This window comes from Zalophus californianus, chromosome 15, assembly GCF_009762305.2.
Source record: "Zalophus californianus isolate mZalCal1 chromosome 15, mZalCal1.pri.v2, whole genome shotgun sequence".
In the NCBI taxonomy this organism is placed as follows: Eukaryota; Metazoa; Chordata; class Mammalia; order Carnivora; family Otariidae; genus Zalophus; species Zalophus californianus.
The window spans coordinates 60,719,459-60,745,999 of NC_045609.1; the positions used below are offsets into that span (position 1 = coordinate 60,719,459).

A 26,541-nucleotide genomic window follows, 5' to 3' on the forward strand; every position below is an offset into this window, starting at 1 on the left:
CATCAGGCCTCTCCAGGCTCCTCCAACACAGCCACCTTCTCCTGCGTTATGCCCATTATTCTCCATAGTTGGTATGCCCAACTCCATCCTGCAAGCCTCTGAGCACCATCCTGGTCCCGCCAGCTGGGCTTGCTCCTATCTGTTCTATCAAACTAAGCCCCTTAGCCTGACTCCCAGTCCTCCGTGTCTGGCCTCCTCCTGACTTCGGCAGAAGCATCCTCTCTAAAGCACGGTCTTTAGTTGTCCCCAAACAGGCAATTTCTCTGCCAGCCCGCCCCTCCCCTCCTCCAGGCAACCTTCTCTGACTGCCTCAGCACTGTTGGTGGCACACAAGTCACCATTTAGTTGTTCCTAATGAGTCTTGTCACCTCTGTTTATGTCCCAATAGCCTGTTCTAGGGCAGGGCCCACAAGAGCTGCTGATGGGGAGACAGCGCTCCTACTGCCTGACTCCATGAATTCTTCCTCTTACCCATCCACACCTGCCCCCTTCCGAGCTCAGGAGCTGACTCAGGCCAGCCCGGCTAGAGAGCACTTAACTTGTCTTCCTGGGACCCCACTCAGCTCCCATCTCCATCCCCCCACCCTGGGTGGAAGGCACGGAGGGGCTGCAGCCGCTCACAGACACTAGGCAGTCAGAATGTCAAGTGCATTTTACTGGGCCCCTGGGCCTTCAAATGCTGTCCTTACCGAGCCTCGGTTGCCCCCTCCCCACACCTCCAGCTGCAGAGGAAGCGGGCCGCATAGGAGTCCATGTGGAGTAGCGCGTTCTCTTGCTCCAAAGGGTCTTAGGTGATGCTCAGCCACAGCTGTTTGCCCCTTCCCTTGCCCCTTCCAAAGCCTCCTTGGGTAGGGAAGAGGGGTGTCTGGGCCTTCAGCACAGGAAGCTGACTTCACACCAGCACCTGTTCTTGCTTAAAATGGGGCAAGGGGCCGTGTACAAAACTCTACCAGGGGCACTGGTGAGGTAGAAGGACAGCAGTCTGCTCCTGTTGAGGAGAGGGCCGGGCCGAGCTGAGCCTGGGAGCCAGGCTGGCCCTTTCCCTCAGGCCCAGGTGGCGGAAGTGGTGAGGTTCAGCCCACTAAGGCTGGAGCTAAGTACTGGATGGCCAGGTGGGGCAGCCAGTCCAGCTTGGTGCCTCCTTCTCCCCCCAGCCGTGGGTCACCAGTCCCGCTCAGCTGGTTCTCGGTAGGGTAGGCCTAAAAGCCTGAAGACATCCTTCTCAGTGGGGGTGGGCAGCACTCGGCCAGGCCCCACCTTGAGGCCTTGGGTGTCCCGGACCACAGAGGTGCTGAGGGCATGCTCCGACAAGCTCATGCCCTTGGTCTTGGCCAGAGCCCGCATGGAGCGGTTGAAGTGGGCAGAGCCAGTGAAGTAGAGCAGGGCGCAGGCAAACTCGCTGTAGGGCACAATGATGATGTCCAGTCGTCGGTGCCGCCGCCCCGGCCCGGGGAGCTGGCACACCCCCAAGTACTTCTGCTGCTGGCCGTTCTCCTCCTGGCTCACCAGGTCATCTGTCAGGAACCCTGGCGCAACATCGGAAGGCCGCTGGGAGGGCAGGGAGCCAGGCCCAGGCTGCCTGTCCTCCCAGGTCTCTCCTGTTCATTCCTGAGTCCTCCATTCCTAGCTCACAAATTTCATTGCTGGCTGACCTTGCCCTCTCTGGGCCTGCCTCTTTAAACCATGCATAGTCATTCCTCCCCATGTCCCCCAGCAGAGTCACAGGCAGGTGAGATAAACCTCGACCTGTAGGCAGTAGTGAGCACCTATTACTGAGGGGAGGAGTGGCGGGCTGTTTCGTCTCTTCCCTTCATGGCTCTGGCCTCAAGGGAGAGGTGGTATTCTCACAAAGCAGCCCTCCCCTGCTTCCTGCCTAGAGCTTGCGACTCTGAGCCTCTCCCTCCCAGGGGTCACCCTTCCTGCACTGCCCCAGCCAGCCCGCTCACCCAGAGACAGAGCTTATACCTTGGTGCCGAAGACTGTCGAGGAGAGGACTGAAGATGCCCTGGTGAGACCGGCCATCCGGGTGAGTGAGAAGCACGTCCACATCACCACAGGTTGCCTTTCCCCGGCGGTAAGAACCACATGCCACACACAGCAGCCCGGGGTTGAAGACCTGAGCTGCTTCCCGGACCTGGGAAAGAGCGGTGGGCGGCGGGGGGGCAGCAGGGAGGGCCTGTGGGCCTCAAGCCCTGCATGCAGTTCCTCTCCCAGGGCAGCACAAGAGACTTCCCTGACCCAGAAGCCCACATGTCCAGCTGATGCCCCAAGCCAATCCCCGAAGGTGTGATACAAGCGAGGGAAAGCCTCAAGGAGCGGAGCCATAAGTCTACCCTGGGGAATGGCAGTTCTCCAGCTTCACTGGGATGGAAAAGAAAATGTGTTCCCACCACCAGATTCAGCCTGAAGAGCGAGCTAAGAGGCGTATACTCGGATTCTGAGGGAAGGCACTGATCTTTCCTCCTAGGGTTCTTTAAGAGCAGAAAGACACACCTTCTCTCGGCCCCTGCCCCGACCCATGTGCCCAGGTCTGTCCACTTAGGACAAAGGGCCAGATGCCTGGAAGCCCTCTGCCAGGTCTCAGCAGCCCCAGATATGGATCTAGAGCTAAAGGCAGAGTGTGTGAGTTGGGGCTTGAGGTCTGAGCAGGTGGCTAGCAGGGTGCCCCGGGCCCAGGTCTAGGGGGAAATGGAGCCCAGATATACAACTGTACCTACAATAAAAGAAAAGGAAAAAAAAGCCAAGAGGGAGGCAATTCTGAGCCAGTCCTCACACCCTTACTTGGAGGAAGGAGGCTCGGGGCTTGGAGAGGGAGCCAAGAAAGAGGGGGCTATCAGCTGAAGGATCATCCCTCACTGAGGGAAATAAGCCCATTAGCCTCTACCCCAGCGACATGGAAGCCTTTCGTATGCAGATGGCCTCCATGCCTTTACCCAGACACTGAGATTTCTGGGACCCTGCATACTTTGGCCAGGACACCTCAATTCTCCTGACAGGCCAGGCTCTGCTAATCCCTTCACTCCCTTCTTGAGCCTCCCAAGAGGATGGGAGGGGACCTAGGATGAGTAATCCCATCAAAAACTAAAGCTAGAGCCCTTCAATGCCATGTGGGAAGCCCCTTCCAATGGGCTGGGGGCTGGAGACTCACCGGGACATTCTCCGTGCCTGGACACCGTGGCTGAGTGACGGTGTCATCACTAGCACCAAGGCCTGGTGATGGATGGACAAAAGGGCCTGTCCATCCATCCTGTGCCATCCTCTTATAGTCCCATAGAGTAGAGCAGGGAGGCTGGAGGCCTGGAGTAGAGCTGAAGGCTGATTTCAACTAAGGTGGGCCAGGGTCTCCATACAGTCCTACTTATCAAAACCTGCTTCCAAAGTAGCAAACCTTGCCCACAGCAACCAGCCCCTAAACCTGACACCAACTGAACAAATTATATATCTAACCCCAAGTATACACTAGTCTCTTTCTAACCTAGGTTTTATAGGAATTTAATCCCTAACCCAACTTTAAATCAAACACTAATGTTGGCCAAATCTTATTTTTAGGGCAACAAATCTTAGCTAAAAGCATCCAATACTAAGAAAACCCTACTCTTAATTCAGGCCTAACCTTAATTCAACTCAACCTAAGCTTTCCTCTGACCCCAAACCTAATCATACTGGCACTATGCTTCTACACCAACTCTAACCCAAACCCTGAACCAGCCTCAGGTTGTAGGGGGCTGGGTGGAGGGGGGGAACCTTCAGAAGGCCTGCACATCTGGAAATAGATAACTTTGTACATCTGCACAAATTTTGGAGACAAAGAGTCCATAGTTTTCACTGGGTTCTCAGAAAAGTTTGTGAATCAAAGAACATTAAGAACCTCTGCTCTGACCCACCCTGACCTAACCCAGTTCAAACCCCAATATCCTCAAGTAGTTCTGACAGTAATCCACCTCTAATCCAGCCCTAATACCATTCTAGCATCTAAGCCAATGCTTACTCTACCCTAATCCAGAGACCTGGTGTTACAGCGCTTCCCTACCACAGCCACCCACACTTCCAGCTTCAGTCTCAGCTGGCCCTATCCCCACTGGTCCCAACCTCTGTCTGGCTCCCCAGCTGAGGGATCAGGTGTTCTTGACTTCAAGCCAGGTCCTGACCTTATAGCAAGGCCTGGCTCTCCTCACCGCTCTGGGACAACTACTTACTGTCTGCTCAATCTCTGTAGCCTCCTCCCGGGGTATGCGTTCCAGGAAGTCATCATAATGCTTCAGACCAATGGCCTGCTGGGTAGTCAGGGAGGCCTGGTTGCGGATGTCTTCTAGGGTCCGGAAACCCTGGAAAAAACAAGCCAGATGAGGAGGCTATGAGCAGCCAAGACCAATGGAGAGGCAGTGAACGAGCACATACACAAGGCTTCCATCACCCCCCGATTCCAAGGAAGGCCTGAGGCAGGATCAACCCCAGGAGTGGTTGGATCTGTAATCAGCGGGACTCAAGAAAGGTAGGGAGCATGGGAGACACACCCCAATCCAGCTCTGCCCCGACCCTAAAATACTGGTTCATAAGTCCGTTGGTCTGGGGGATTCTGGGCATCACCAGGATGGGGAACCATTGATCTGGATACTCAGCCTTTAGGCCTGATCTTCTCAGAAAGGTCCTTGCTAGTCTGAGAGACAGAGAAACACACTTCCTGTCTCTCTGCCTCCTTGGTTAATTCCTTGAGGCTATCAGGCAACAGGGCAGTTCTGGGAGCAAGAGAGGGGTCTACATGAGCCCTAGTCCCCTTGAAAAGTGGTCTCCTTCTAGTCCTGGTTCATTCCCATCAGAGCACAGGGTATGAAAACTGGGGGGCAGGACCTCTGAGAAAGTAAAACCGAAGTGGGTGCTGGGACATGGTGTGACCTGTTGGTACCACATCTGGGCAGTTTTGGTTCCAGCTCCCCAGATGTTGGAGAAGAGCTCCAAGACAGGCACGCTCTCACTGATATGGTCCAGCTTCCGTAGATGCCCGCTGTCCAGGATTTCTGCGATTTTCTCAGCCATCCGCTTTCCAATCCCGGGGATACCGAAGGCCTCCTGGGCGGGGGCAGGAAGAGGCAGGAAAAGCAGAGTGAGAAGATGGGAGGCGTAGAGCCAGCGGTGGGTCAGCAGACTCTTTTAGCAGGTATCTGAGTAAAAGCCAGCTTGGCCAGTTAGCAGCTGATGGCTGTGTGAAGCCTGGGCACAAATGAAGATGAGAAGTTTGGATGGGACGGGCTGGGTCACTTGTCTTTTGGTTCTCAGAGGAATGGAGATCAGCACAGCAAGTAGAGAAAAGGCAGCAGTGACCACACTAGTCACCACTGTCATGGCAACAGCGAGAGCGGGGCATTCACTGAGGCCTTTCTGCGGATCAGGTCCCGCACTGCAGGGAGCATGGCATTTCGTCCTCCCAGGAGCACCTGAATCTCTCACTAGTCTTAGTTCCTTTTCATTGCTCAAAGAGTTTAAGTAACTTGCCTAGAATCACACAGTTAATGAATGATGGGAACCAAAATTCAAACCCTGGTCTGTCGGCCTCCAGAGTAAACTTTTTAAAAACTTTTTACTATGGGAAAAATTCCCATAGTAGAGAGAACAGTATAATAAACCCCCACTACCCGTCAGCAGCTTCTATAATTATCAAGATTCTATCAATCTGCTTTCATCCATCTCTCCATTTTATTTCTTTTGTGCAAGTCTCTGTTATCATAAAATCTTAAGCACTCCACCTGATCCCCACTTGTAACTGGTGCCCAGTAAACAGAAAGCCCCCCATCTCCCCGCATCCCCTGCCCTGGCCCCCAGGTACCTGGTAGGAGGTGACAGGCTTGTGGAAGCTCTTGAGGGCATTGATGGCCTTGGCATAGCCCAGGGCCCTCCACTTGTCTCCCTGAACACTGTAGGCTTTGGCCAGCACTTCCAGCTTCTCTGTGAGGTGGGGGTTGTGGTTGATCGCCTTCTGGCTCGAAGACTGTGCACAGACCCACTTATCCAGGCCCTTAGGGGCTGGACTAGGCTCATCATCTCCCTCAAAGAGAGTGGAGTAGTGGCCGCTGATCAAGGCTTCCAGATCAGCTGCGCTAACCTGGGTCTCTTCCCCGTCACTGGTTTCATCATCATAGCCAGGCTTAAGGTAAGGAAAGAGAAGAGACAAGAAATTCATGCCCCAGCGGCCCCCAGGAGAGCTCCTCAAAGGTGGGGGCTGAGTCTCCTAGTCAGACCCAGGAATGAGGCTGGGTCTCCTGCATCAGACCTGGGTCTCCTTAACTGTGGGGCCCTGTTCATTTTGGCTTCCCCCAGCGCCCAGCCCTAGAATCCCCAGTGGTGTGTGGCAGATATGGGCCTGGGCAAATGCCGACATGATGAGTGTTGGGCAGAGCCAGATGGCTTCACAATAAAGAGATCCTTCCTCTGTCAGGGGCCTGGGACTTTCTGAACAACCACCAGGCCCTCCCTGTTTCTGTGACCTAGTTCCCAGGGGAAGGGAGCTCTGAGGGCTGGGAGGCTCCTGACCTGGGCTTGGGTGCTCGGGGCCTCCTCTGTCCTCCGGGGAGGAGATACAGGCCTGGCGGGAGGACGGGGAGGAGAGAGGGCTGTCCTGAGCACATCCTCATGGGCTCCAGGAGGCACAGAAAAGTCTTGGTCTGCCTTGCTGAGCTGTGGTTGGTCCAGGTACCTGCAGGGATGGTGATGGCAAGTTTAACACCCAAAGGCCTGGCCCTCCCTCTGCTCCCAATCTATTCTGAAATCTTGGTTTTCTAATGTGTCCAATTAAGACAATGAAAGTTAGTTTTTTAATAATCTAAGAAGAAAGCTCAAGATGCTGCCAGGAAGCACTTGAGGGAAGACAGAGGCCAGCTCACCTGTTGGGGATGCAGATGCTGAATCCTGCTGTGTCCACTAGCCTTTTCTCCTGCAGGCACAGGCTCAGCCAGGCCGACTTCACCAGCTGAACACCCTGGGGTAGCTGGGGCAGTCGAAGGAGGCGGAGGGCTCGCTCACAGTCCATGCCTTCATCCACCACAATGTGAGTGACCCCTGGGGCCTGGGCAGCGCATATCTGGCCACCATGCTTGATAATCTGCTTCTCAAATAGTTCTGCCCGGGCTCGCCCAATGCCACTGGGCACAACATGGGCCCGCAGGGAGCTCAACCACTCTGTGGAGGGGACATCCAGATGCCTATTGTCATAACTGTCAGATATAATCCAAACGAACCCTTTACAGTCCTGTGCCCCCAAACGATCATTTTTCTTCCATCCAGAGAGCCAGCCTTCTGGGGATTCTGATGCAAGCATACAGTTAATTTCCCCATGAACCATCACTTGATGTCATGGGCAAGGATTTCAATGCCTTGTTCCCTCATGTAACCTAGAACAGTGTAAACACTGCTAGAGCACATTGTAGGTATCCTGTATATCGCTTCCTTTGATCATTTATTCTTTCAAGTATTAATAGACACCTACCTCTGCACAAGGCAAAGGCACATATGACTTGCCATTACAGGCCTCATTGTGTAAGAGCTATTCCCCTCCCCTACCCGCCACATGAGCTGTTATTTGTCAGCTTGGCTGCAAAATAACGTAGCTCTGGGGACCTGAGTCTCCCACCACCCCCTCCCTCTTCAGGCAACCTCCTGGACAGCAAAGGATTCTGCTGGTCATCTCCTTAGGGACCAGAGAGTATTTTCTGACTGATGGAGGTCTAGGGGTAGGGTAGAAAAGAACACAGCAAGTGGCCTGTCAAAGACTGGGGCCCAAGCCTAGTGCAACGAAGATACAAACCAACCCGCAGGCCATGGACTGACAGAACCAGCTCTAATATCTGATTCTAGACATAAACAATATGGGAAGCTTGAGGGTTCAAGTACGTGAGGGTTCTGAGGGTGGATCTGCTCACCTCCTGCTTCTTCTCCACCTTCTTGCTTGGGAATCTTTGTAAGTGCTTTTGATGATGGATTGGCATGAATTTTCCTCCGCTTGGGAAATGCCTTCAAGATGCCCCCAGGGTCCATTGAGGTATGGCCAGATCACGGCCTTAGGGTTTTAGGATTGATCAGGGCAACTGTCATGTGGAAACCCAGAATTGAGGTTACCCAACCCTTTGCCTATGGAGGGGGGCGTCTCTAATGACCAGGCTTTGGGGGCAGTAGTTCAGTCCCTGGGCGTCTCCCAAAACCCACCTGAACTTAAGCAGTTTAGCATAGCACTTACCAGCCCTTCAAAGTCAGAGTACTGGGGGAAATAAGGGGAAGAATGGGACTACTGGGGAACTCTTGAGGGGTACAAAATGATACTCCCCAGAGGGGTTGCTCTAAAGATTCAGTGCAGTGTCTGCCCTGCTGCAACCCACTTTGAAAGGGCTTTACCAAAAGGGGATGCCAGGCTAGGAAATGGAGCTACATCTTTAGAAAGGGCTTGGGCTCCCAAGAGAATTGAAGGACTGAGAGGACTCTACATATAGACCCCATGATCTTTCTCTACCCCATCACAGACCCGCAGAGGAAACCCTGGTGGTGGCGGGTGTTCGGGAGGCGGGGGAACGCTCTACACCTGCCCGGTGGCAGGCCTCTCGTCACGGGAGTGCTCAGCCACGCAGCTGCGGGGAGATGCGGCATGGCCGCAGCAGGTGTGGGGCGCCTTCCGAGCCTGGGGGAGTCTCGGCCTCACAGCTGGGGGTGAAGACAACCGGCAGCTGTGGGGCACCTGCTGCGTCTGTAGCTGGCGCGCGCCAGCGACTCCCAGCTGGGGACCAGAGGAGGGCTGGACTGTCCGGACCCTGCCCTAAGGGCCCCTCCCCGCCGCGGCGATTCGGTCCGCCGGGGCGGGGGGTCAACTTCAGGCCCCTCGGGTCACCCGCGGGTGGGCAGGAGTAAACCACTTACCAGGGCAGCCAATGAGAGCGGACGAAGGGCGTGGCGGGGGGGGGAGGGGGGAGGGCAAATGCCCAGAACACCTTCCGGGTCGGCCGGAAGTGATCGTAGGCGGAATGGTTGCCATGGCAGCGGCTGGTCGCACGGCTGGGCGGAGGGAAGATGGCGGTAACCGGCTGGTTGGAGAGTCTGCGGACCGCCGAGAAGACGGCGCTGCTGCAGGACGGTAACTCGAGGCCCCCACGAGCTCCCTAGTCCTTTCCCCCAGGGTCCAGCCCTCCGCGCTGGCGCCTCCGCGAAGGGCCTCCGAGCCTGGGACGGCCAAGCTGGAAGGGCCACGGCTGCCAGACTAGGCCCAGTCCTGCATTGGCAGATGAGGAAACTGAGGCCCGGAGAGATGACGTGACTGGAACACGCGTCTCTGGATACCTCCTCGTTTCCTCTACACCACTTCGCCCTGCTCTGAGTTCTGTTACTAATAAATATTAACTCCTTTCATATTCATTATGTCGTTTGCTCCCGACAGCTGTCCCAAGAGGCTGTTAATTTTCCACCCCATTTTAGAGAAGAGGAAACTGAAATGAAAGAGGGTTTTAGACCAGCCCTAGCCCCTCGTCCAGTCAGTGGGGTTCTGTTGCAGAATGCAGCCTGGCGTAATGAAGAGGCGGGAGACCTGGGCTCTAGTTACTACTCTGCCATTAAGTCACAGCCTCTTTACTTGCTCGGGCCTTATTTTCCTCATCTGTAAAATGAGCTGGAGGGGCTACCTCTGATGTCCTTTCCAGCTGTAATATGTCTGTAAGTGAACTTCTAAATGTTCCCTGGGGTCTGTAGGGAAAACAGCAAGGGTCCCGGCGCTGTGCCTGGAAAAGGTGGGCATTGGGAGTAAGGAGCCCTGATTTTGTCTCACCCTAGGATTGACGGATGTAGGACCCCCAGTGCTGCAGGGGTCCTTTCCTTGCACCCCCTGGCAGCCAGATGAATTAGGTCTAAATTCCTGTAGCTTGTAGACCAGCTGGAGGTGCACATCCACGGGCAGAGGCCAATCAGGGAAGCATGGAAATTAAAATCACCTGCTCATTTGTTCATTCGTTCACGCAGCATTTAAGGAGGCTTTTACTATGTGCTAGGCTGTGTACTAGAGCAAAGAAGGGGAAAAAAGATATGTAAATAAATAAGAGTGGGTGTTAAGTAGAGGTTGGAATCTTCTATAAAGTGTATGAGGGCACGAAGATGGGAATGATCGTCCCTTTGAAAGAAGATCTGACAGAAAAGGTGATGTTTATGGGTCCTATTAATACGTGTTTGCTAAGTGTGGAAGAGGGAATGATCCACGTGTAAAGAAAGGTATGGATTTGTGGAAGTATATGGCTGATTACTAGGGGACTAACATTTAATGAGGCTTAAGCGTTCCCCCAAACAACCCCCCACACTGTCAGGTACTAGGTGCTAGGATGCAAGGGTGAATAAAAGTTCTCTTTTCTCAAGGAGCAGTGAGGAGAAATGGTGGGAAATGAAGAGGGATTTTGGATAAATTGGGGTATGCTGTGATCTCCTTTGCCAAGCTAAAGATTTTGGACATTTTCTCATAGCACTGTGGTTTCTGGTTTTATGGTAAAAAATAGATAACCTAGAATTTACCATTCTTTTTTTAAAGATTTTATTTGTTTATTGACAGATAGAGACACAGTGAGAGAGGGACCACAAGCAGGGGAGGAGGGGGAGGGAGAAGCAGGCCTCCCGCGGAGCGGGGAACCCAATGCGGGGCTCGATCCCAGGACCCTGGGATCATGACCTGAGCCAAAGGCAGACGCTTAACAACTGAGCCACCCAGGCGCCCCTAAAGATTTTATTTATTTATGTGAGAGAGAGAGAGAGAGAGCGCATGAGAGCGGGGAGGGTCAGAGGGAGAAGCAGACTCCCCGCTGAGCAGGGAGCCCGATGTGGGACTCGATCCTGGGACCCCAGGATCATGACCTGAGCCAAAGGCAGTTGCCAACCAACTGAGCCACTCAGGAACCCCTAGAATTTACCATTTTAACCATGTTTAAGGATGCAGTTCTGTGGCATGAAGTATATTCACATTGTTGTGCAACCATCACCACCATCCATCTCCAGCACTTCTTCATCTTCTTCAACTGAAACTTTGTACCTGTTAAACACTAACTCCCCCATTCTCAGCCTCTGGCAACTACAATTCTACTTTCTGTCTTTATGAATTTGATTATGGCAGGAATGTAATCACCTAAGTGGAGTCATACAATATTTGTCCTTTAGTGACTGGCTTATTTCACTTACCATCCACTTATTTCACTTCAGTGTCCATCTGTGTTGTATGTATCAAGGCTAAATAGTATTCCACGTTTGTAATCATACACCACATTGTGTTTATCCATTCATCTGTTGATGGACACTTGGGTTGCTTCCACTTGTGTAGCTATTGTGAATAATCATGCTGTGAACATGGGGGTACAAATATTCAAGTCCCTGCTTTCACTTCCTTTGGTCACAGGATGGTAGCTAAACAAATATTTCATCATCTAGGATTTTGTTAGGTTTTTTTGTTAGTGGCATCACAAAACAATGTTGTTGGTCTTTCTTCCCCAAACCAAATAATAATAATAATGTTAAGTGTATGGATACGTCTTGTCAAACCTCTCCTATAGATTTACCCTCCTGATGGGTGTGTGGCTGTGAGGAGGATATTACCTCCCTCCCATGAAAAAGCACTGCTATTGGTAATAAGAACCCAATACTCCAAATTTTTTCCAGAAAGAATTTATGCTCATTGTGGAAATATGGAAAATAAGTAAAATCACCCATCAACTACCATCTAGAGATAATCATAATTTACTTTTTAAAAAAATATTTTCTTTATTAGAGCACAAACAGGGGGTATGGCAGAAGGAGCGGGAGAAGCAGGCCCCTGGGGAGCAGGGAGCCCGATGTGGGGCTCGATCCCAGGACCATGACCTGAGCTGAAGGCAGACGTTTAATGACTGAGCCACCCAGGCGCCCCCTAAATAAAAATCTTAAAAAAAAAAAAAAAAAGGAAAAGAAAATGGGGCGCCTGGGTGGCTCAGTCATTAAGCATCTACTTTCGGCTCAGGTCTTGGTCCCGGGGTCCTGGGATTGAGCCCCGCATTGGGCTCCCTGCTCCGCGGGAAGCCTGCTTCTCCCTCTCCCACTCCCCGCTTGTGTTCCCTCTCTCGCTGTGTCTCTTTCTGTCAAATAAATAAATAAAATCTTTAAAAAAAAAGATTTTTATTTAGTATTTTAGAGACAGAAAGAACGAATGGGGGGAGGGGCAGAGGGAGAGAATCTCCAGCAGACTCCCTGTAGAGCCCAGTGCAGTGCTCCATCCCACAACCCCACAACCCCGAGATCGTGACCTGAGCCGGAAACAAGAATTGGATGCTCAACTGACTGAGCCACCCAGGCACCCCCATAATTTATATTTTCATGCATAAACTTCCATATTTCTTCCATGCATGTACACTCATACATGTATTTTTTTTTTTTTACCAAAGTATACTAATTGTTTATTATTGGGGCACCTGGGTGGCTCAGTCGTTAAGCGTCTGCCTTCGGCTCAGGTCGTATTTCCGGGGTTCTGGGATCAAACCCCGCATCAGGCTCCCTGCTCCGCGGGAAGCCTGCTTCTCCCTCTCCTGCTCCCCCTGCTTGTGTTCCCTCTCTTACTGTCTCTCTCTGTCAAATAAATAAATAAAATCTTTAAAAAAATTATTATCCACATATATACATATACATATATTCCTGTAGAGTAAATATGTATTAGAATAAAGTACAGATAATTATTATATAACCTTCGGGTAAGGGAGGATATTCTGAGCACAACTCTGGGTAGTAACTACAAAGGAAAAAATAGTTGACTATATAAAAATTAAATGGTTAATATCATAAAGGTCAATCAGATTAGTAAGAAAAGATGAATACCCAAATAAAATATGCTAAGGTCTAAACAGGCAATAATTCACTAGAAACATGACCAATAAACCTTTGGAACAGTGTTCAACCTTACAAATATTTAAAGCTATAGACATCATCCTAGTATGGTTATTAGAGCATGGAATTTGGCCTCAAATGAGCTTAAGTCTGGGTCTGTCCTTTCATAGCTTTATGAGCTTGGACAAGTTACATGACCTTTAAGCCTCAGTTTCCCTCATTTGTAAAATATGGGTAATGGGGGCAGATAGGATTATTTTGAGAATTAAATTCAATAAAACACATAAAATGCCTGGCCAGTAGTAAGCACTGCATCCTGCCTGGACTCAAGATGGACTCCAGTGGGAGAAGAGAGTCAGGCCAGACACCTTCACCTACTCACAGGCAGCACCTTTTACCCCACTCCTGACAGGAAAACCCTTTCCAGCTCTATTAGCCATCCAAATGATTTAGAGTGCTGAGAAGCCCTGCAAATTTGGAGATGAGTTTCCCCAGAATACAAATTAGGAATGACTCAAGGGAACTGTGTCCAGGGGAGTGAATTAAATGGGAAAAAGTCTTGGTAGATCAGATACAGTTGCAAATTTTAGGTAGTGACTCCTTTAGCTGCTCCTTGGAGCTCTTATTTATCAAGTGTAGGTTGGGTACCTGTCCCTGTTATTAGGCTCACTGAGCGTATCTATGTCAACTCACCCATTTGTAAAAATAGGGGACATTAAGTAGTCACTTTAAAAAACAATACTTATGATTATAATATATAGGTGGAAGAGTTGGGCCAGGAAACTCCCCTGGATTCTTGCATTCTTTCAGTGAAAGTTGAATCAATGTTCATTCTTCCAATTAATACTTAGTTGAGCTCCTAACATATGCCAGGTACTATGCTTGGTGTTAGGGAAACCATAGGGAAGCAGGATAAAACCCCTCCTATCTAATAGAGACAGGCGATAATCAAAGAATCACACAAATGTAAATCCTAACAGAGGTAAGTGCCATGAAGAAAACATAATAGGACTAACATTATGTGGCTGTGTGCTAGGAATGGCCTAGAGACATGCAGAAGGCACAGCAATGGTGTGGCTAGATGGAGTGCTTGTTCAGGAAACCCAGTTCAATATCCTGAGCACATAGGCTTGGTTTTAGGAACTGGGGAGACAAAGATAAATACGGCACTGTTCCTGGAAAGAGGATGCTCTTTAAAAAAAGTACCATACTATATGATAAATGCTCCACTGTGGATATGAATAAAGCACTAGGGAGGCCCAAACAAATAAGGAAGTGATGAATTTTGCCAGGGTGGCTAAAGACTTCCCAGTAGAGTGACATTTGAGCTGGATTTTGAAGGGCAAGGAGTTCAACAGATGAGAAAAATTATGGAGCTTTGCAAAGACACGTTCAGAGAAAGCTGCAGAAAGGAAAGGCGTCCCGGGACTTGTCTTAAAGTAGTGGTGGGCCATGATTGGTAAGAAGTTCATGGGAGGGTTTCTCATGCCCAAGCCCAAGGCTGTTGGTATTTCCCAGTAGATCCCTTGATGTGCAAGGCGCAAGGTAAGAAGAGGCGTGAAGGTAAGGCACTCTCTGCTTTGTGCGTAGGGAGAAGGAAGGTGCACTATTTGTTCCCAGATGGAAAGGAAATGGCCGAAGAATATGATGAGAAGATGGGCGAACTACTTGGTAAGTGACGGGGGCTTCCACTGGGCTCGTAGGAACACTTGGGGTGTCCTAAAGCATGGGTAAGCAATTCTAGCCTGAGGCTTGCGGGAGGAACTGAGCACCAAAGGTGGAAGCCGGGGGAGACTGAGGCCCTCAAGGCAAGATTGTTCCTGAGAATAATGTGAGGTCAGGGCTGGCCACCACGGGTGGAGTGGACATCTGCTTGGGGGGTAAACTCCACCAGACCTCTAGATCAGTGAGAGTGTGAGGAAGTCTTCTATAGGGAAACTGCTGGGTTAGAACTGTAGAGAGAGGGGCGCCTGGGCGGCTCAGTTGTTAAGCATCTGCCTTCGGCTCAGGTCATGATCCCAGGGTCCTGGGATCGAGCCCCGCATCGGGCTCCCTGCTCCACGGGAAGCCTACTTCTCCCTCTCCCTCTTCCCCTGCTTGTGTTCCCTCTCTTGCTGTCTCTCTGTCAAATAAATAAATAAAATCTTAAAAGAAAGAAAGAATGAACTGTAGAGAGAAGGCAGAATTGGAAGTGGGCCTCTACTCCAGGCTGAGTGGGTAGAGGTAAGGGCAGGCTTTAACTGCAGTTGTTTTGCTTGTTTTGCTTGCTTGTTTGTTTGTTTGTTTGTTTTTCTGAAGCCACAGCCGCAGCAGGTACTGGTCCGGCCTCAGAGGCCCCACTGTTAAATCTGACCCTTGCCTTGGAAAATGTCTGAATCAAAGGGGGTCCTGAGTAGAAATGGGGATTTTGCAACATTGTTGTTTTCATTCCTGCAGCTCTTTTCCTCTAAGACTAGTCTCATGAATAGGGGCTCCAGCTCAGGTTTCTGGGAATTACTTGATTTGTCCATCCTCTGTGCCCAGGTATGCACATCAGCATTAACGGACTTCCCAGAGCTAGGTGGCTGCTGATTTGACCCAGGACCTGGGGCTCTCAGCAGTGGGAGTTGGTCTCTTTATTAAGTTCCACCTGAAATGCTAAATCCAATGGTGGAATCATGGCTTGGGTTATTTTCTTGTCATTATTCTTGACTTTAATTTCTTCCTGGGCCTGATCGACAGGTAGTATTGGCAAGGGAATTTCTTTTTCCCTTTTTCTGACAGCTCATAAATGTCTAGAACCGACAACACGGATTACACTGGTTTGCATTTTCTTAGTCTCCAGTCTTAAAATGTGTGTCCTGCGCATGTTCAGTTGCAGAGTGAAGTGTTGATCCCTCCTTATTATGAGCTGCTTGGGTTCCAGTCCCAATTGGTTTAGTCTGGTGCTATTAAAAATCTTGATTTGTTTAGCATATGACACTGATTTGGTGGAAACCAATACAGTAGTAATATCCTCACAATGCATTGTAATTTATAGCGCTCCCAGGGGGTGACAGCCTTGGAATGCCTAACAGGGGCGAGCTTATGAAAGCAGAGGTCACGTGGGCTAAGCACCACCATTGCCAGGCCAGTTCCTTCCTGCAGCCCCCAGCACCACCGCTCTCCTCTACTCAGAGCAAATAACCCACCTAGAGCTGCTGTGGCCATAAAAACAAGCAAACAAATAATCCCCAGCCTCTTAGTTGTGCTTGGACATGAAATTAAAATGAAAAATAAGTTTAGGTACCTTCCTCTGTAGCATCCCGCATTAACCTGTCACTTCTCTTGGCAGATGGGGAATAGACAAGGGCCTACAAACTCCTTTTTTTCTTAAAAGCAGAAATGGAGATTGGTAGAACACTGGCTAAAGTTTACCTAATAGTGATATTAATACCATAACTTTTATTAGGCACTGTGCTAAGTGCTTTATATGAGTTATCTCACTGAATCATCCTCATTACAGCCTGGGGAGGTACGCACCGTTGTCCCCTTTTACAGTCAGAAAGAAATGGAAGCTCTAAGAGGTTAAGCCCCTTGCTCAGAATTCCAGAGCTGGTTAGTTTCTGAGTTAGGATTTAAGTCTGAGTCTGCCTGGTTAAGAGCCCATGCTATGATGCACAACAACATACTGTTGGGAGTTGAGAATATTTAATCCTGCTCTCTGTTCTTACTAAACTTTGTTCCCCCCAGAATGACTGGAGAAGGGGCCGGCGGAGCAGGACAGAGACGGGCAGACAGGAGCACCCCACTTGAACCCCGGGGCCTTCTCTCACCGGTCTCCGACCGCTCCGCCCTGCCCCCGCCAGCTGCCCTTGCAAAATTATTAATTTTTAAGTATAAACAATCTTGGCCTGAACTAACATGAGCTCAAGCACTCTCTGAAGTAAAATACAGACAGGGTTGTGATGGCCACAAATGGGAATTGTTTCCATTTTTCCAGCTAACTATACAAATTTGATAATTGGCTAAACTGGCTTTCCGTTAGAGAAACCCAGAAAGTAATTTGCCAGTGGTGCATCTGTGTAGCATGGAGTTCTTCCAGTCGGTGTTAAGCATAGTGGTGTCATGTTTTTTTTTTCAACAGTCTCAATGCTATTCGTTCCCACCCTGCACAATGAGTGCTGTATGTAGTCATAGGGGGAAACCCGAAGGGCCCTGTAACAATGATCGGAACATCAAACCAGCCCCAGAAGGACACAGCATGTCCAGGGGGGCAGAGGCTGAAGGGCAGGCCATCCCCCATTGTTACATTCGGATTACCTTGGATTACCGGCTTAATCTGCTTTGGTATTTGACCGCCAGCCTAACCACCCCAGGCTGCATTTGGAGGATATTGAGCACTTTCATCCCCAAGCACTTCACCGGCTTTATAAATGACCCACTCGATTCCCTTCCGCCTCCTCAGGGATGGGACGCGGCAGCTGTTTAATAGCCACAGAGCAATGTTGCAGTGTTTTAAGGGCAGAAAAGAAGAATCCTGCATCCAGTTTAAGCTGCAGGGCGTATTTAGGAAAGGGGAATGTAATTATCCACATTGGAAGCAGGCCACGGCTTGGAGCTTTGGGGAAAGAACCTGTAGGACCCCCACTTTCCAGCCTACCTGAAAGATGGGGCTTCCTTTCAGCAGTCAAGGACATCAGCCTGCTTCCTGCTGACTCAGGAAGCAACCCCCAGGCACTGTCTCCTTCACATACTCCCCATCAGACCCCTTGGGGTCATTGAGAGGCTCCTTTCCAAGGACTGGCCCTGGCTCAGCCAGGATACGACAGCGTCCCAGGGAGCTACCCTCCACACACCAGTTTGGGTTTAACATATAATCAAATCAGAGTGACAGCAGGTGGAAACAGCCCTCTGTTGCCGCAGGAACTGTCCTTGAGTTAGGAACAAAGACAGGACAAGACAAGACAAAGTATGTATTTGCACGTGTGCATTCATGCCCATATACATGGGGAAAATAATAAGGACTTCACCAGAACCGTTTATTGGATCTTATAATGGAATGAGTAGGGAGCCTTTCTTCTACATTCTAGCAAAGAATTTAATCCCAAGGTGTTAAAAAAAAAAAAAAAAAAGTGGTGAAAGAGCCAGAAGGCTGGCCTCCAGTTAAGCGAGGTATTACACGAAGAGATTTGGATATACTCCCGGTCACAGTCCATTCACTTAAGAGAGTAGAAGTATTTGTGAAAAAAAAAAGTTGCCTGTAAAGCATATTTCCAAGTTTTACTCGTCCTTATTAATTTTCATTATAAACTTGGAAATGTGTTTCTAGGGAGAATTTTCGGCCCTAAGACGTAATAAAATCACACTGCAGAATGCAGCAGACCTTATAAAAGCACATATTCAAGGGAAAATTCTAATTTTACAGCACACTTTTGTGTTCAGCTTGCGTGCCTTACTTTGAGCAGGGAGGGTGTTTGGGTTTGGCACAGCGGCTCCAAAGGTCTCGAAGAAACCCATCCTGAGACTCCGACTCCAGGTCTCACCGCCCCCAGCCCAGAAGGAGGGGTGGCCGGGAACACCTGCCGCACAACACCAGGCACTTTTTGACCTTGTAGCTCCTTACAACGGCTTCAGGAAGGCTGCTGGCCTTTGGTGGCACTTAGGCTGCCCTCCTAGAGGACATGGATGCTTCAGGAAGAGAGAGAAGCCCTGGGGTTACAGCTCGGAGGGGGTGGGGGGCAGGGAAGGCTCCCTGCCGTGATGGCTGCACCTGGAGGACATGGATGACTGGGATTCCCAGAATCCTGGCAGGGGTCCTCAGATAATGCCCACTGAACTAATTTTTTCACTTACAATTGCCATACCGTATGCACCTTACTTGGGGGTGGGGGGAGCTTCTGTAAACATGTGGGTTGTAAACCAAGGTAAAATAGAGACAATTGTTTGCATTTTAAAAGAATGATCCTACTCTACAAAAAATATTCACGAGATATTCTATAAATAATGCATTTAAAATCTGGTATGTGCCTAACATTTTGTTTAAATACAATTCTGGGGCTGTTGTTTTAAGCCAGGTATACCTGAAATGAGTGAATTTCTGTGTTTGGACTTTCTAAATCATGAGACAAATCTGCCTGTCAGCTTTCATCTTCTTATTTTTCCTTTGCACATTTGTAGAGGGGAAAAAAATGCATTTCAGTTCATACTTGTTGGGATCCAAATGTTCCCCGTTACCAGTAGCTCCCCTTTTCCTAACCAGCACATCTCTCCCTTGCTTGAAATCACACCTGGAGGATTCTTAACTCCACTTGGCTCCTTTCAGAGCTTTCTTCAATCCCTTTGGTTTAGGTACCCGTGATACGGGCTTTCCAGGTTATCCAGTATCAGAATGCTCTGCTGGGCTTTGGGCTTTCGGCAGCTGGGAGGTCCTGCTCACATGGACAGAGCTGGTGTAAAGGCCATGCCCCGCCCACTTCTCTCCCCTTCCTGTCATCTAATGTGATTTAGCAGGAAGAGAGAGTCCCTTCCCAGTAATCCCATTGCTTCCTTCTCTCCCCAGTGAGAAAGTGGCGAGTGAAAAGTGCCTTGGGAGCCTTGGGCCAATGGCAGATTGAGGTGGGAGAGCCAGCACTCCCAGGCGCAGGGAGCCTGGGGTCTGAATTCATCAAGGAAGACAATGCCAATGTATGTCTCTCTGTTAGGTGTCGGGAGGGGGTGGTGGGAGTGGGCCTGGAGGGCAGACACCATGTCTTATTTACCACCTTGTCTCCCATGTGCCCACCTGGACACACAACTCTGGAAGTGTTTGCCTGAATGAATACCCATACTTGGGTATGGTCATCCTTGAATGAATGAATGAATGAATGAATGCTTGGCTTGGTCATCCCAGGACAAGGGCTCCAGGCCTGGAATGTCACAGGAATAGCATTGTCAGGGGGGAGCTGTGGGAAGAGCTGAGGGTCTCCTGTTGTGGGCCCCAGGTGGAGCTTTGCAGAGGAGGAAGCCATCCCTTGCTGGCCCTCACCAAGAACAGTCTCTTAGTTGGATTTGCCTTCTGCAGCCCATCTTCATGCGCAAGGACACCAAGATGAGCTTCCAGTGGCGGATTCGAAACCTCGCCTACCCTAAGGACGTCTACAGTGTCTGTGTGGACCAGAAGGAGCGCTGCATCGTTGTCCGAACAACCAACAAAAAGTAAGTGGCATGATGGGCACCTGCCGGCCTGTGGGAGGGCTTCCTCTCTGCAGGATCAGCTTGAATAATATAATCAGCTCCCTTAGGGTGGGAAATTGGAACAAGGAATGTCTGGTCCAGTAACTGGCACATACTGGGGTTCAACAAATATTTGTTGAATGAGGGGATGAGGAATCACCTGGCCATTAACTTGTGATCGTAGGTGGTTCTGCTGTAAGATTATTACCTTGACCCCCTGGCTGGATCCAGTCCATGGTGAACTTGGCCTGGTGACATCACTGTTGGGGCTGTCAGGGAGCCATGGCCTAGAAGGCACACCCAGCTGAGGTGGCAGTTAGAGGTCTTAATGTACTGGTCTGGGGTTAGCCAACCTTATCCCGCCCAGGACTGAGGGGCAGTAGGCAGGTACTTTGGCCTCCTGGAAGTCTCTTGCGTTCTGTTTCAGAAGGGGTACCTAACTTCCCTTTCTTTCTTTCCTAGTGTTCTGCTGGGGGCAGGCAAGGGGAGAGGGGACAGAAGGTGGCCAAGGAGGAGATGTGGTCCAGGCAGGGCTGTTTCTGGGCTGACCATCTTGGAAATGCATTGATCCTATTTAGATTTCCAGAGCTCTGACTGATCACAGGAGAACCCTGTTAATGAGCTGGTCTTGACCTGGGCCAGAGGGGTTGCAGTATAGGACCAACCCCCATGAAATACAGTTGAGGTGTTAAAATGGAAGGTTTTATGAGTGACTGGTCCACACACTGAAGCCACCCAACATGCCTCGTGGGTGCTGAGCTTGGGCCAGAAGTGCCGCCATCCATCCACTTGTTTATGTGCAGTCAGGAGGACCCGGCTCCTTGTCCGGCTCCTCGAGGGGTGTGGTGCCGCCTCCCCTCCCAGGTCCCTCAGGTCCACGAGGCCCACAGGAAAGCAGCACAGCTCCCAGGCTCCCCCGGCGCAGCCTTGGGTTCTGCCCTCTGCTTATGACCCCCGTACCCTCTCACTTTGGCAGGGTTAAGGGGATGGGGAAGGGGTGGAGATGAATGAATTAATTTCAAGATTATTGCTCTTCATGCAGCCAGCAGCCCCTGCAGTGGGCCTTGTCTATAAATATAAAGTCATAATAATAAGGGTTTGTGTTTATAAAGCACTTTGAAGCCCTCAGATAAAAGGCAGTTTATTCCCGTTATTGTTCTCATCATTAATGGGAGTCAGTGCCTAAAGTGGAATTTAGCAATTTCAGACAACAGAGAAATTGCCTTTAGGAAAACAAACTCTGTGCTTCAGCAAGCATTCCCTGGCGTAAGAGGCCCTGGGTCCAAACTGGGAACAAAAGTGCTTCTGATAGCACTTGAATCTGCAGCCTAGCAGTTTGTAGAGCTGGCTGCTGCCTCCCTTTTGTCCCCCAGAGGTCACTGTCGAATACAGATATCAGGCAGAAATGTGATTACTGGGGAGTGAGAGAAGAGAGGCCAGCTAGCTCACCAAAAAATTCATCTGCGGGCAGATCCTCTGGGTCCCATCTGCTGCACGTATCCAGCTGTAGGCGGCGCTGTTGGCCAGGAGCAACATGGCTAGAGGCCCACTCCTGCGCTCAAGGCAGCGGGAGACATTTTCGAACTGATGGGTGAGGCTTGGTGGGATGGGAGTAATGCCCCTAGATGGGACAGGGCCAGGGCTGGATCCCCACAGAGGGGAGAGGAGTATGTGAGTGCCTGTTTCGGAGCCCGCACTGAACCTCTGGTCCAGTGGCCCTGCCTGGCTCAGCCCAGCCTTCCTCAGGTCCCTCTGCCCAGAGGTAGGAGAGAAAGGCCACTAAACCTTTAACCGGCTCTTTCTTGAGCCTAGTGGCATTTTCATCTCCTACCAGGGGCAGTGGTGTGTCTTATACCTTTACTACCACTAATTAAACAACTCAGTGGTTATTCTTTTGAGCAGGATACTCAGTTTTTTTCAGGATACGTTAAAAATCACAGACTGTTTGGGCAATTTGATGAAATCGTATGTATACAAACGTCCGGCACATGGCCGGCCTGAAGCATGTCTTTAGCAATTCTTCGGAAATTGGAACTTGGCTGATTTGACACTGGTAACATTAACACTGGGAGGTGTTAATAGGCATCACTAGAAAAAAAGGATTCCGCGGTCAAATAAATTTGGGGAACTGGATTAAACAAGTTCTCTCTGGTAGGACGTATGGCGGTCTTAGTATGTGAACGTGCGTTGTGAGTCCAAGAAGGGCTGCGGTAGGCAGGGATGACTGGCTTGCCTGGAGCTGTGATGTTAAAGAAGGAAGGTTTGCCTACTGCTTTTCTAAGGGCGGGACTGGCCAGAGGCTTCTCAGGCCCAGTCTTGCCAAACCCACGTGCGGGTGTGCAGGGCGCTTCGGAGCTGTGTGGGGCGCGGCCCGTGTGACTCCACAGCAGTCCTGCTTCTGCTTTTCAGCCTCTCCTCCGAGTCTGTCTCTAGAGGCCTGGCCTTTTGTGTCCTTTCTCAGTTCACTGCAAAGACTCGGTGGGGAAGCGACTGGAAATTGGGGAGAGGATAGAGCGGGAGAGCGGTGGGGTACTGTGGGTCACTTCTCAAGTAGCCCAAGGGAAGGAGCCACCCTTTCAGCACAGTTTGGGGGGAGGTACAGAGTTGGCCTGTTCTGGTCCCTTTGACAGCGACTTAAAGTTCATCTCGTTCATCTAGTTTGGTGACCAAAGTTCATTCAGCTCCTTTATTGGAGGAAGGCATCTGGAGGAAGAAACCGGGGCCCAGAAGTGAAGTGGCCTGCCCAGGGTCACAGGCCAGGACCAGAGTTGTCCTGAGAGCCTTTGCTTTCCCATGTCTTTCGAACACTTTTGACCATCAGAAAGGAAAGCCACTGTGTTAGAGTGCCCGGAGGACCTGCAGGGTGGTTGGATCCTTAGGGAGATCCCCCCATATCTACTCCGTCCTTGGACAGCAGGGAACCTAGACCACAGGGGTCTGTTACTTGGAGGAGAGGGTGTGGAGAGATGGAGGGTCAGGAGGTTTGGGGAATTACTACTTGTAATAAGGGCTTCTCCACCGACCGTGACTCCAGCAAGATACCTATCTGTATCTCCGTTTTCTCTTTTGTAAAAGAGGATAATAAAAGCAACCAGCCTGAGGGGGTTGTTTTGAGGATTCGACGTGTGTGGAGCAGTGCCTGGTCCCACTAAGCATTAACAAACGTCCCCTTTCATTGTGTGACTGAGGCTGAGACCAGTAGTAGGAGATGGGAACAGAGGAGTGTCACGTGTCTGCCAAAAGCCCAGGAACCACTGCACTGTGAGGGCCTCGCTTTTAGCAGAAACACAAGCTCTCCTCAGGCAGAGATAGGGCCTTCTTTCTTCTTCATCTTTAAATCCCTAGCTCACAGCTCAAGGCCTAGGACACAGTTGATGCCTAAAGACATGTTTGCTGCCTCCTCAGGGCTGCCTGAGGCAGAGTGTTCTGTCTTTTCCAGAAGCACAGTGGGTCCCTTTCTAGTCCAGGTGCCAGCGAGAAAGTCAGGTGTGGTTCCTCGCAGGGTGAACCCCACGGTCGGGACGGAGGGGAGAAGGGGGTGGGCTGCACCCCAGAGAAGGGGAAGCAGATGTCCCAGACTCCCTTGAATACTGCCCATCAAAGTTGTGTAACCTCATCCAGTAAACTAAATCCATTAGAACAGACTCAAGACAAAGCAGAGCGTCCACACTCACTCTGCCTCCATCCCCCTCGCCTCCTGGTGATAGGTGTGGGCGGAGGCCAAGCCCCCTGGGTTTCTTTTTTCAGTCCCAGTGTCCCAGCCGGCACCCCTCTGAGGGTACACAGGCGTGTCCCTGTCCCACCCTGGAGCACAAGCCAGGCAGGCAGAACGATGTCCCCACGCTCTGCACGGTGAGGCCTCACACAGGCCCTGCTGCTTCGGCTGGGCTGTGCGCGCGTGCCCGGGCTGCTTCTCTCCCAGTTCTGCTTCTTGTGTATATTTGCAGGGAAGATGTTAACACTTCCTAACAAGCCTTTGTGTTCACCTAATCTCTGCTGTTTAACCTTTGACTCCCCCCTATTATCAGTGTCTGCCACCTTTGCTGGCCAGCCCAAGGGCCCCAGGAAGCGCCCTCAGCCTGGCCAGCTAGGAGGATGAGGCCGCATTCCACCCCGGTTTTGCAGGCAGATGGATCGCCTTTCCCTGGGGCAGAGCTTTGGGAAATAAAGCAAGCTTGTGGTGCCATTAGGATCCCCCAGCCCCCACTCCTTTTGAACTGTCAGCCTTTAAGTAAACATTCTTCTCCTGCTGTGGGTCCCAGCACCTTGGCGGGGAGCGGAGAACCTGGGAGGAGAGGGGCCCTGAGCGCCTCCGCTAAACTCCCAGGGATTTGGATAGGAGAGCAGGGCAGAAGTGCTGCCTTGATGTCAACTCTCTGAGTCCCTGGGGCAGCGGGGCTTTTGAAGTGGACCCGGAGTAGCTGTCAGCACCAGGCCCAGGCCCCTCTGAAGTATTCAAAGCCCTGTCCGCTCAGGCCCCTCACTTGAGTTTGTGTGTACCTGCCCGCAGCGCTTCCCTTCCCAGCCCACACCCCCACGGTGGCAGGGGGCATGCCGGGCCTGGGGAGCAGGTCTGCCGGCCACTGGCCGAGGCCCCGGGCTCCACTTGCACCAGGTTAGACGCCACACGGGCCTGCAGCTAGAGAGGAGGCGCTCTTGGTGACAAGCACCTGACCGGGAGCAAGGAGCTGGGTCCTGACTCCTGACTCCACGGATAGCGGGCCATGAAGCCAGGCGTGAGACACGTTACCTCCTGCTGCGGTAAAGGTCAGATTTCCTGTAGAATGAAGTCCAGTTGTATACATCTGGGCTAGGTATTGTTCTCTGGGTTTTTTGGGTTTGTTTTTACTAAAAAGGATCATTAATCTCTGGACTGGCCCTTGCAGGTGATAGGGATTGTGTATGAAAACGGAGGAGGGGAGGTCTCAGGGCCAGCACAGTAGTCCAGAGACCCAGCTTCTGAGATGAGTCATGTGGTTTGTCCTCCTAGATTTCTCTTTGTGGATGTACTTCCCTCTCTGGCCTACAAGAGGAGTCAGGCCCACAGGGCCCTGAAAGACCCCAAAAGAGGGAAAAAGTAGCTGGGGCCTTCAGAGAAAGTTGCATGTAAATGGCAACTCTTGGTCCCCAGCTTTGGGGAACAGCCCTAGCCAGATTTATTCTGTCCCTTGTTAGCATACATGTTCCCGTGTTCTTGGGGTACAGCGGAGGCCTGCCTGAGCTGTATATTATAAGAGGCTGCTTCTGCATGTCTTTTGGGAGTCTGAGCCTGAAGCATGAGTCACTCTAATCCCTGGTCTAATCAAGGAACCGTGACGGGTCCTGCCCTTCCACTGCTGGCTTGGCCAATACGCCTTTCATTCATACTGATGTTCTAACTGGCTTCCCTTCTTCCTCTTTGGCTCTGTGGAAAGTGTGGAAGAACAGTGTAGAAAGTTGGCACCAGAGGGCCTGCTGCCCCGTTCCTGGGAGTCACTTTGCTGGACGTGCCGATGACCTCTTGGTGTTCCCACAGGTACTACAAGAAGTTCTCCATTCCCGACCTAGACAGATACCAGCTACCTCTGGATGAGTCCTCGCTGAGCTTTGCTCATGCCAACTGCACCCTGATCATCTCTGTAAGATGCCCATTTCCCATCCCATAGGAGTCCCCGGTTCCAGCCCCAACACCTGGCATGTGCTTGCTAGAGAACAGGCACCTCTCCTTCGGGGTGGGGGGCTCAGCTGATCTTAGAAGTCACAGCTGGAAGAAGACAGGGTGATGTGGAGGGACTGGGATTCTGGTGGAAGGCTCCTATCCAGCCGTGTGACCTTGAGCGAATCATTCAGCCTTGTAGGCATCAATTTCCTCATTTTCAAATAACGGGATCAGAGGAGGCCCGGGGTGTGTATGTAGGGAGGGGAGATGTGGCTGAATGATGTGCTCTTCCTGGTTCCATCCACAGTACCAGAAGCCAAAGGAGGTCCTGGCGGCTGAGTCAGAGCTTCAGAAGGAGCTAAAGAAAGTGAAGCTGGCCCACAGCAATGACGGGGACTGTAAGACCCAGTAGCGGAGCATCCCTGAGCCTGCACTTCCGGCAGCATGGCCGGTGGATGAGGCTCTTCCGGACTTTGTGGCTTGGGCCTTTCTGGTGCAGGGGTATGTCCTCTCTTCCGTGAGCTGTCCAGGCTCTGTGAGAACTGGGCCTTGGGGTGCTCCTAGCCCCTATATCATGGTCTGATCTCCCAAGTAAAGTCATTCTGAGTCACTGTTGGGGGACTGCCCTTTTGTCCACCGCTCTATGCTGTCGTCACCAGGGAGGGTGCTGGTGAGGACACTCCCTTCTCCTCTCCTCAGGGACCTTCAACATACGCCGATGGAGCAGAGTTGGGAAAGCCCTGAGCCTAGCGCGGGGGGCGTCTTCCCCATCCTGTTTGCATAAATTCAGAGGGACACTAGGCTGACAGACAGAGACCCTGGGCTGTCTTAGCTTGCAGAAGGGCCCAGATGAGCTCCCTACAGTAAGGGGAGGTAAGGTA

General features: G+C 51.1%; 2 protein-coding genes across 9 annotated transcripts; one reads left to right on the forward strand and one right to left on the reverse strand.

Annotated features, from left to right (window-relative positions):
• Positions 1–637: 637 nt before the first annotated feature.
• POLL (DNA polymerase lambda) lies at positions 638–8,941 on the reverse strand. Of its 7 annotated transcripts, none has more exons than XM_027591460.1 (9): positions 8,896–8,941; positions 7,911–8,075; positions 6,876–7,170; positions 6,526–6,688; positions 5,822–6,139; positions 4,849–5,067; positions 4,197–4,325; positions 1,966–2,134; positions 638–1,526 (listed from the first exon to the last, which is right to left on the reverse strand). In XM_027591460.1, exons 2-9 carry the CDS (start codon positions 8,023–8,025, stop codon positions 1,162–1,164), a joined length of 1,773 nt encoding a protein of 590 aa, XP_027447261.1. In that variant the 5' UTR covers positions 8,026–8,075; positions 8,896–8,941; the 3' UTR covers positions 638–1,161. The 7 variants fall into 7 exon arrangements, with proteins under 7 accessions (XP_027447261.1, XP_027447267.1, XP_027447251.1 ...); XM_027591466.1 differs by lacking the exon at positions 8,896–8,941 and adding an exon at positions 8,717–8,882; XM_027591450.1 differs by lacking the exon at positions 8,896–8,941 and adding an exon at positions 8,564–8,882.
• Positions 8,942–8,978: 37 nt separating this feature from the next.
• DPCD (deleted in primary ciliary dyskinesia homolog (mouse)) lies at positions 8,979–26,274 on the forward strand. Of its 2 annotated transcripts, none has more exons than XM_027596813.1 (6): positions 8,979–9,109; positions 14,440–14,520; positions 19,370–19,494; positions 19,871–20,004; positions 25,538–25,640; positions 25,968–26,274. In XM_027596813.1, exons 1-6 carry the CDS (start codon positions 9,046–9,048, stop codon positions 26,070–26,072), a joined length of 612 nt encoding a protein of 203 aa, XP_027452614.1. In that variant the 5' UTR covers positions 8,979–9,045; the 3' UTR covers positions 26,073–26,274. The 2 variants fall into 2 exon arrangements, with proteins under 2 accessions (XP_027452614.1, XP_027452613.1); XM_027596812.1 differs by having other exon boundaries at positions 8,983–9,109; positions 14,371–14,520.
• The last annotated feature ends 267 nt before the right edge of the window (positions 26,275–26,541 follow it).

What these genes read in the sequence shown, in the direction of transcription:
- DPCD (XM_027596812.1), top strand. Translation starts at nt 9,046, where the DNA reads ATGGCGGTAACCGGCTGGTTGGAGAGTCTGCGGACCGCCGAGAAGACG. An exon ending in GAAGATGGGCGAACTACTTG is followed by an intron (nt 14,521 to 19,369) that starts GTAAGTGACGGG and finishes TTCTCTCCCCAG; the next exon opens with TGAGAAAGTGGCGAGTGAAA. An exon ending in ACTGCACCCTGATCATCTCT is followed by an intron (nt 25,641 to 25,967) that starts GTAAGATGCCCA and finishes TTCCATCCACAG; the next exon opens with TACCAGAAGCCAAAGGAGGT.
- POLL (XM_027591460.1), bottom strand. Translation starts at nt 8,025, where the DNA reads ATGGACCCTGGGGGCATCTTGAAGGCATTTCCCAAGCGGAGGAAAATT. An exon ending in AGGTGGAGAAGAAGCAGGAG is followed by an intron (nt 7,171 to 7,910) that starts GTGAGCAGATCC and finishes TCCCCTCCACAG; the next exon opens with AGTGGTTGAGCTCCCTGCGG. An exon ending in CCCCGAGCACCCAAGCCCAG is followed by an intron (nt 6,140 to 6,525) that starts GTCAGGAGCCTC and finishes CCTTACCTTAAG; the next exon opens with CCTGGCTATGATGATGAAAC.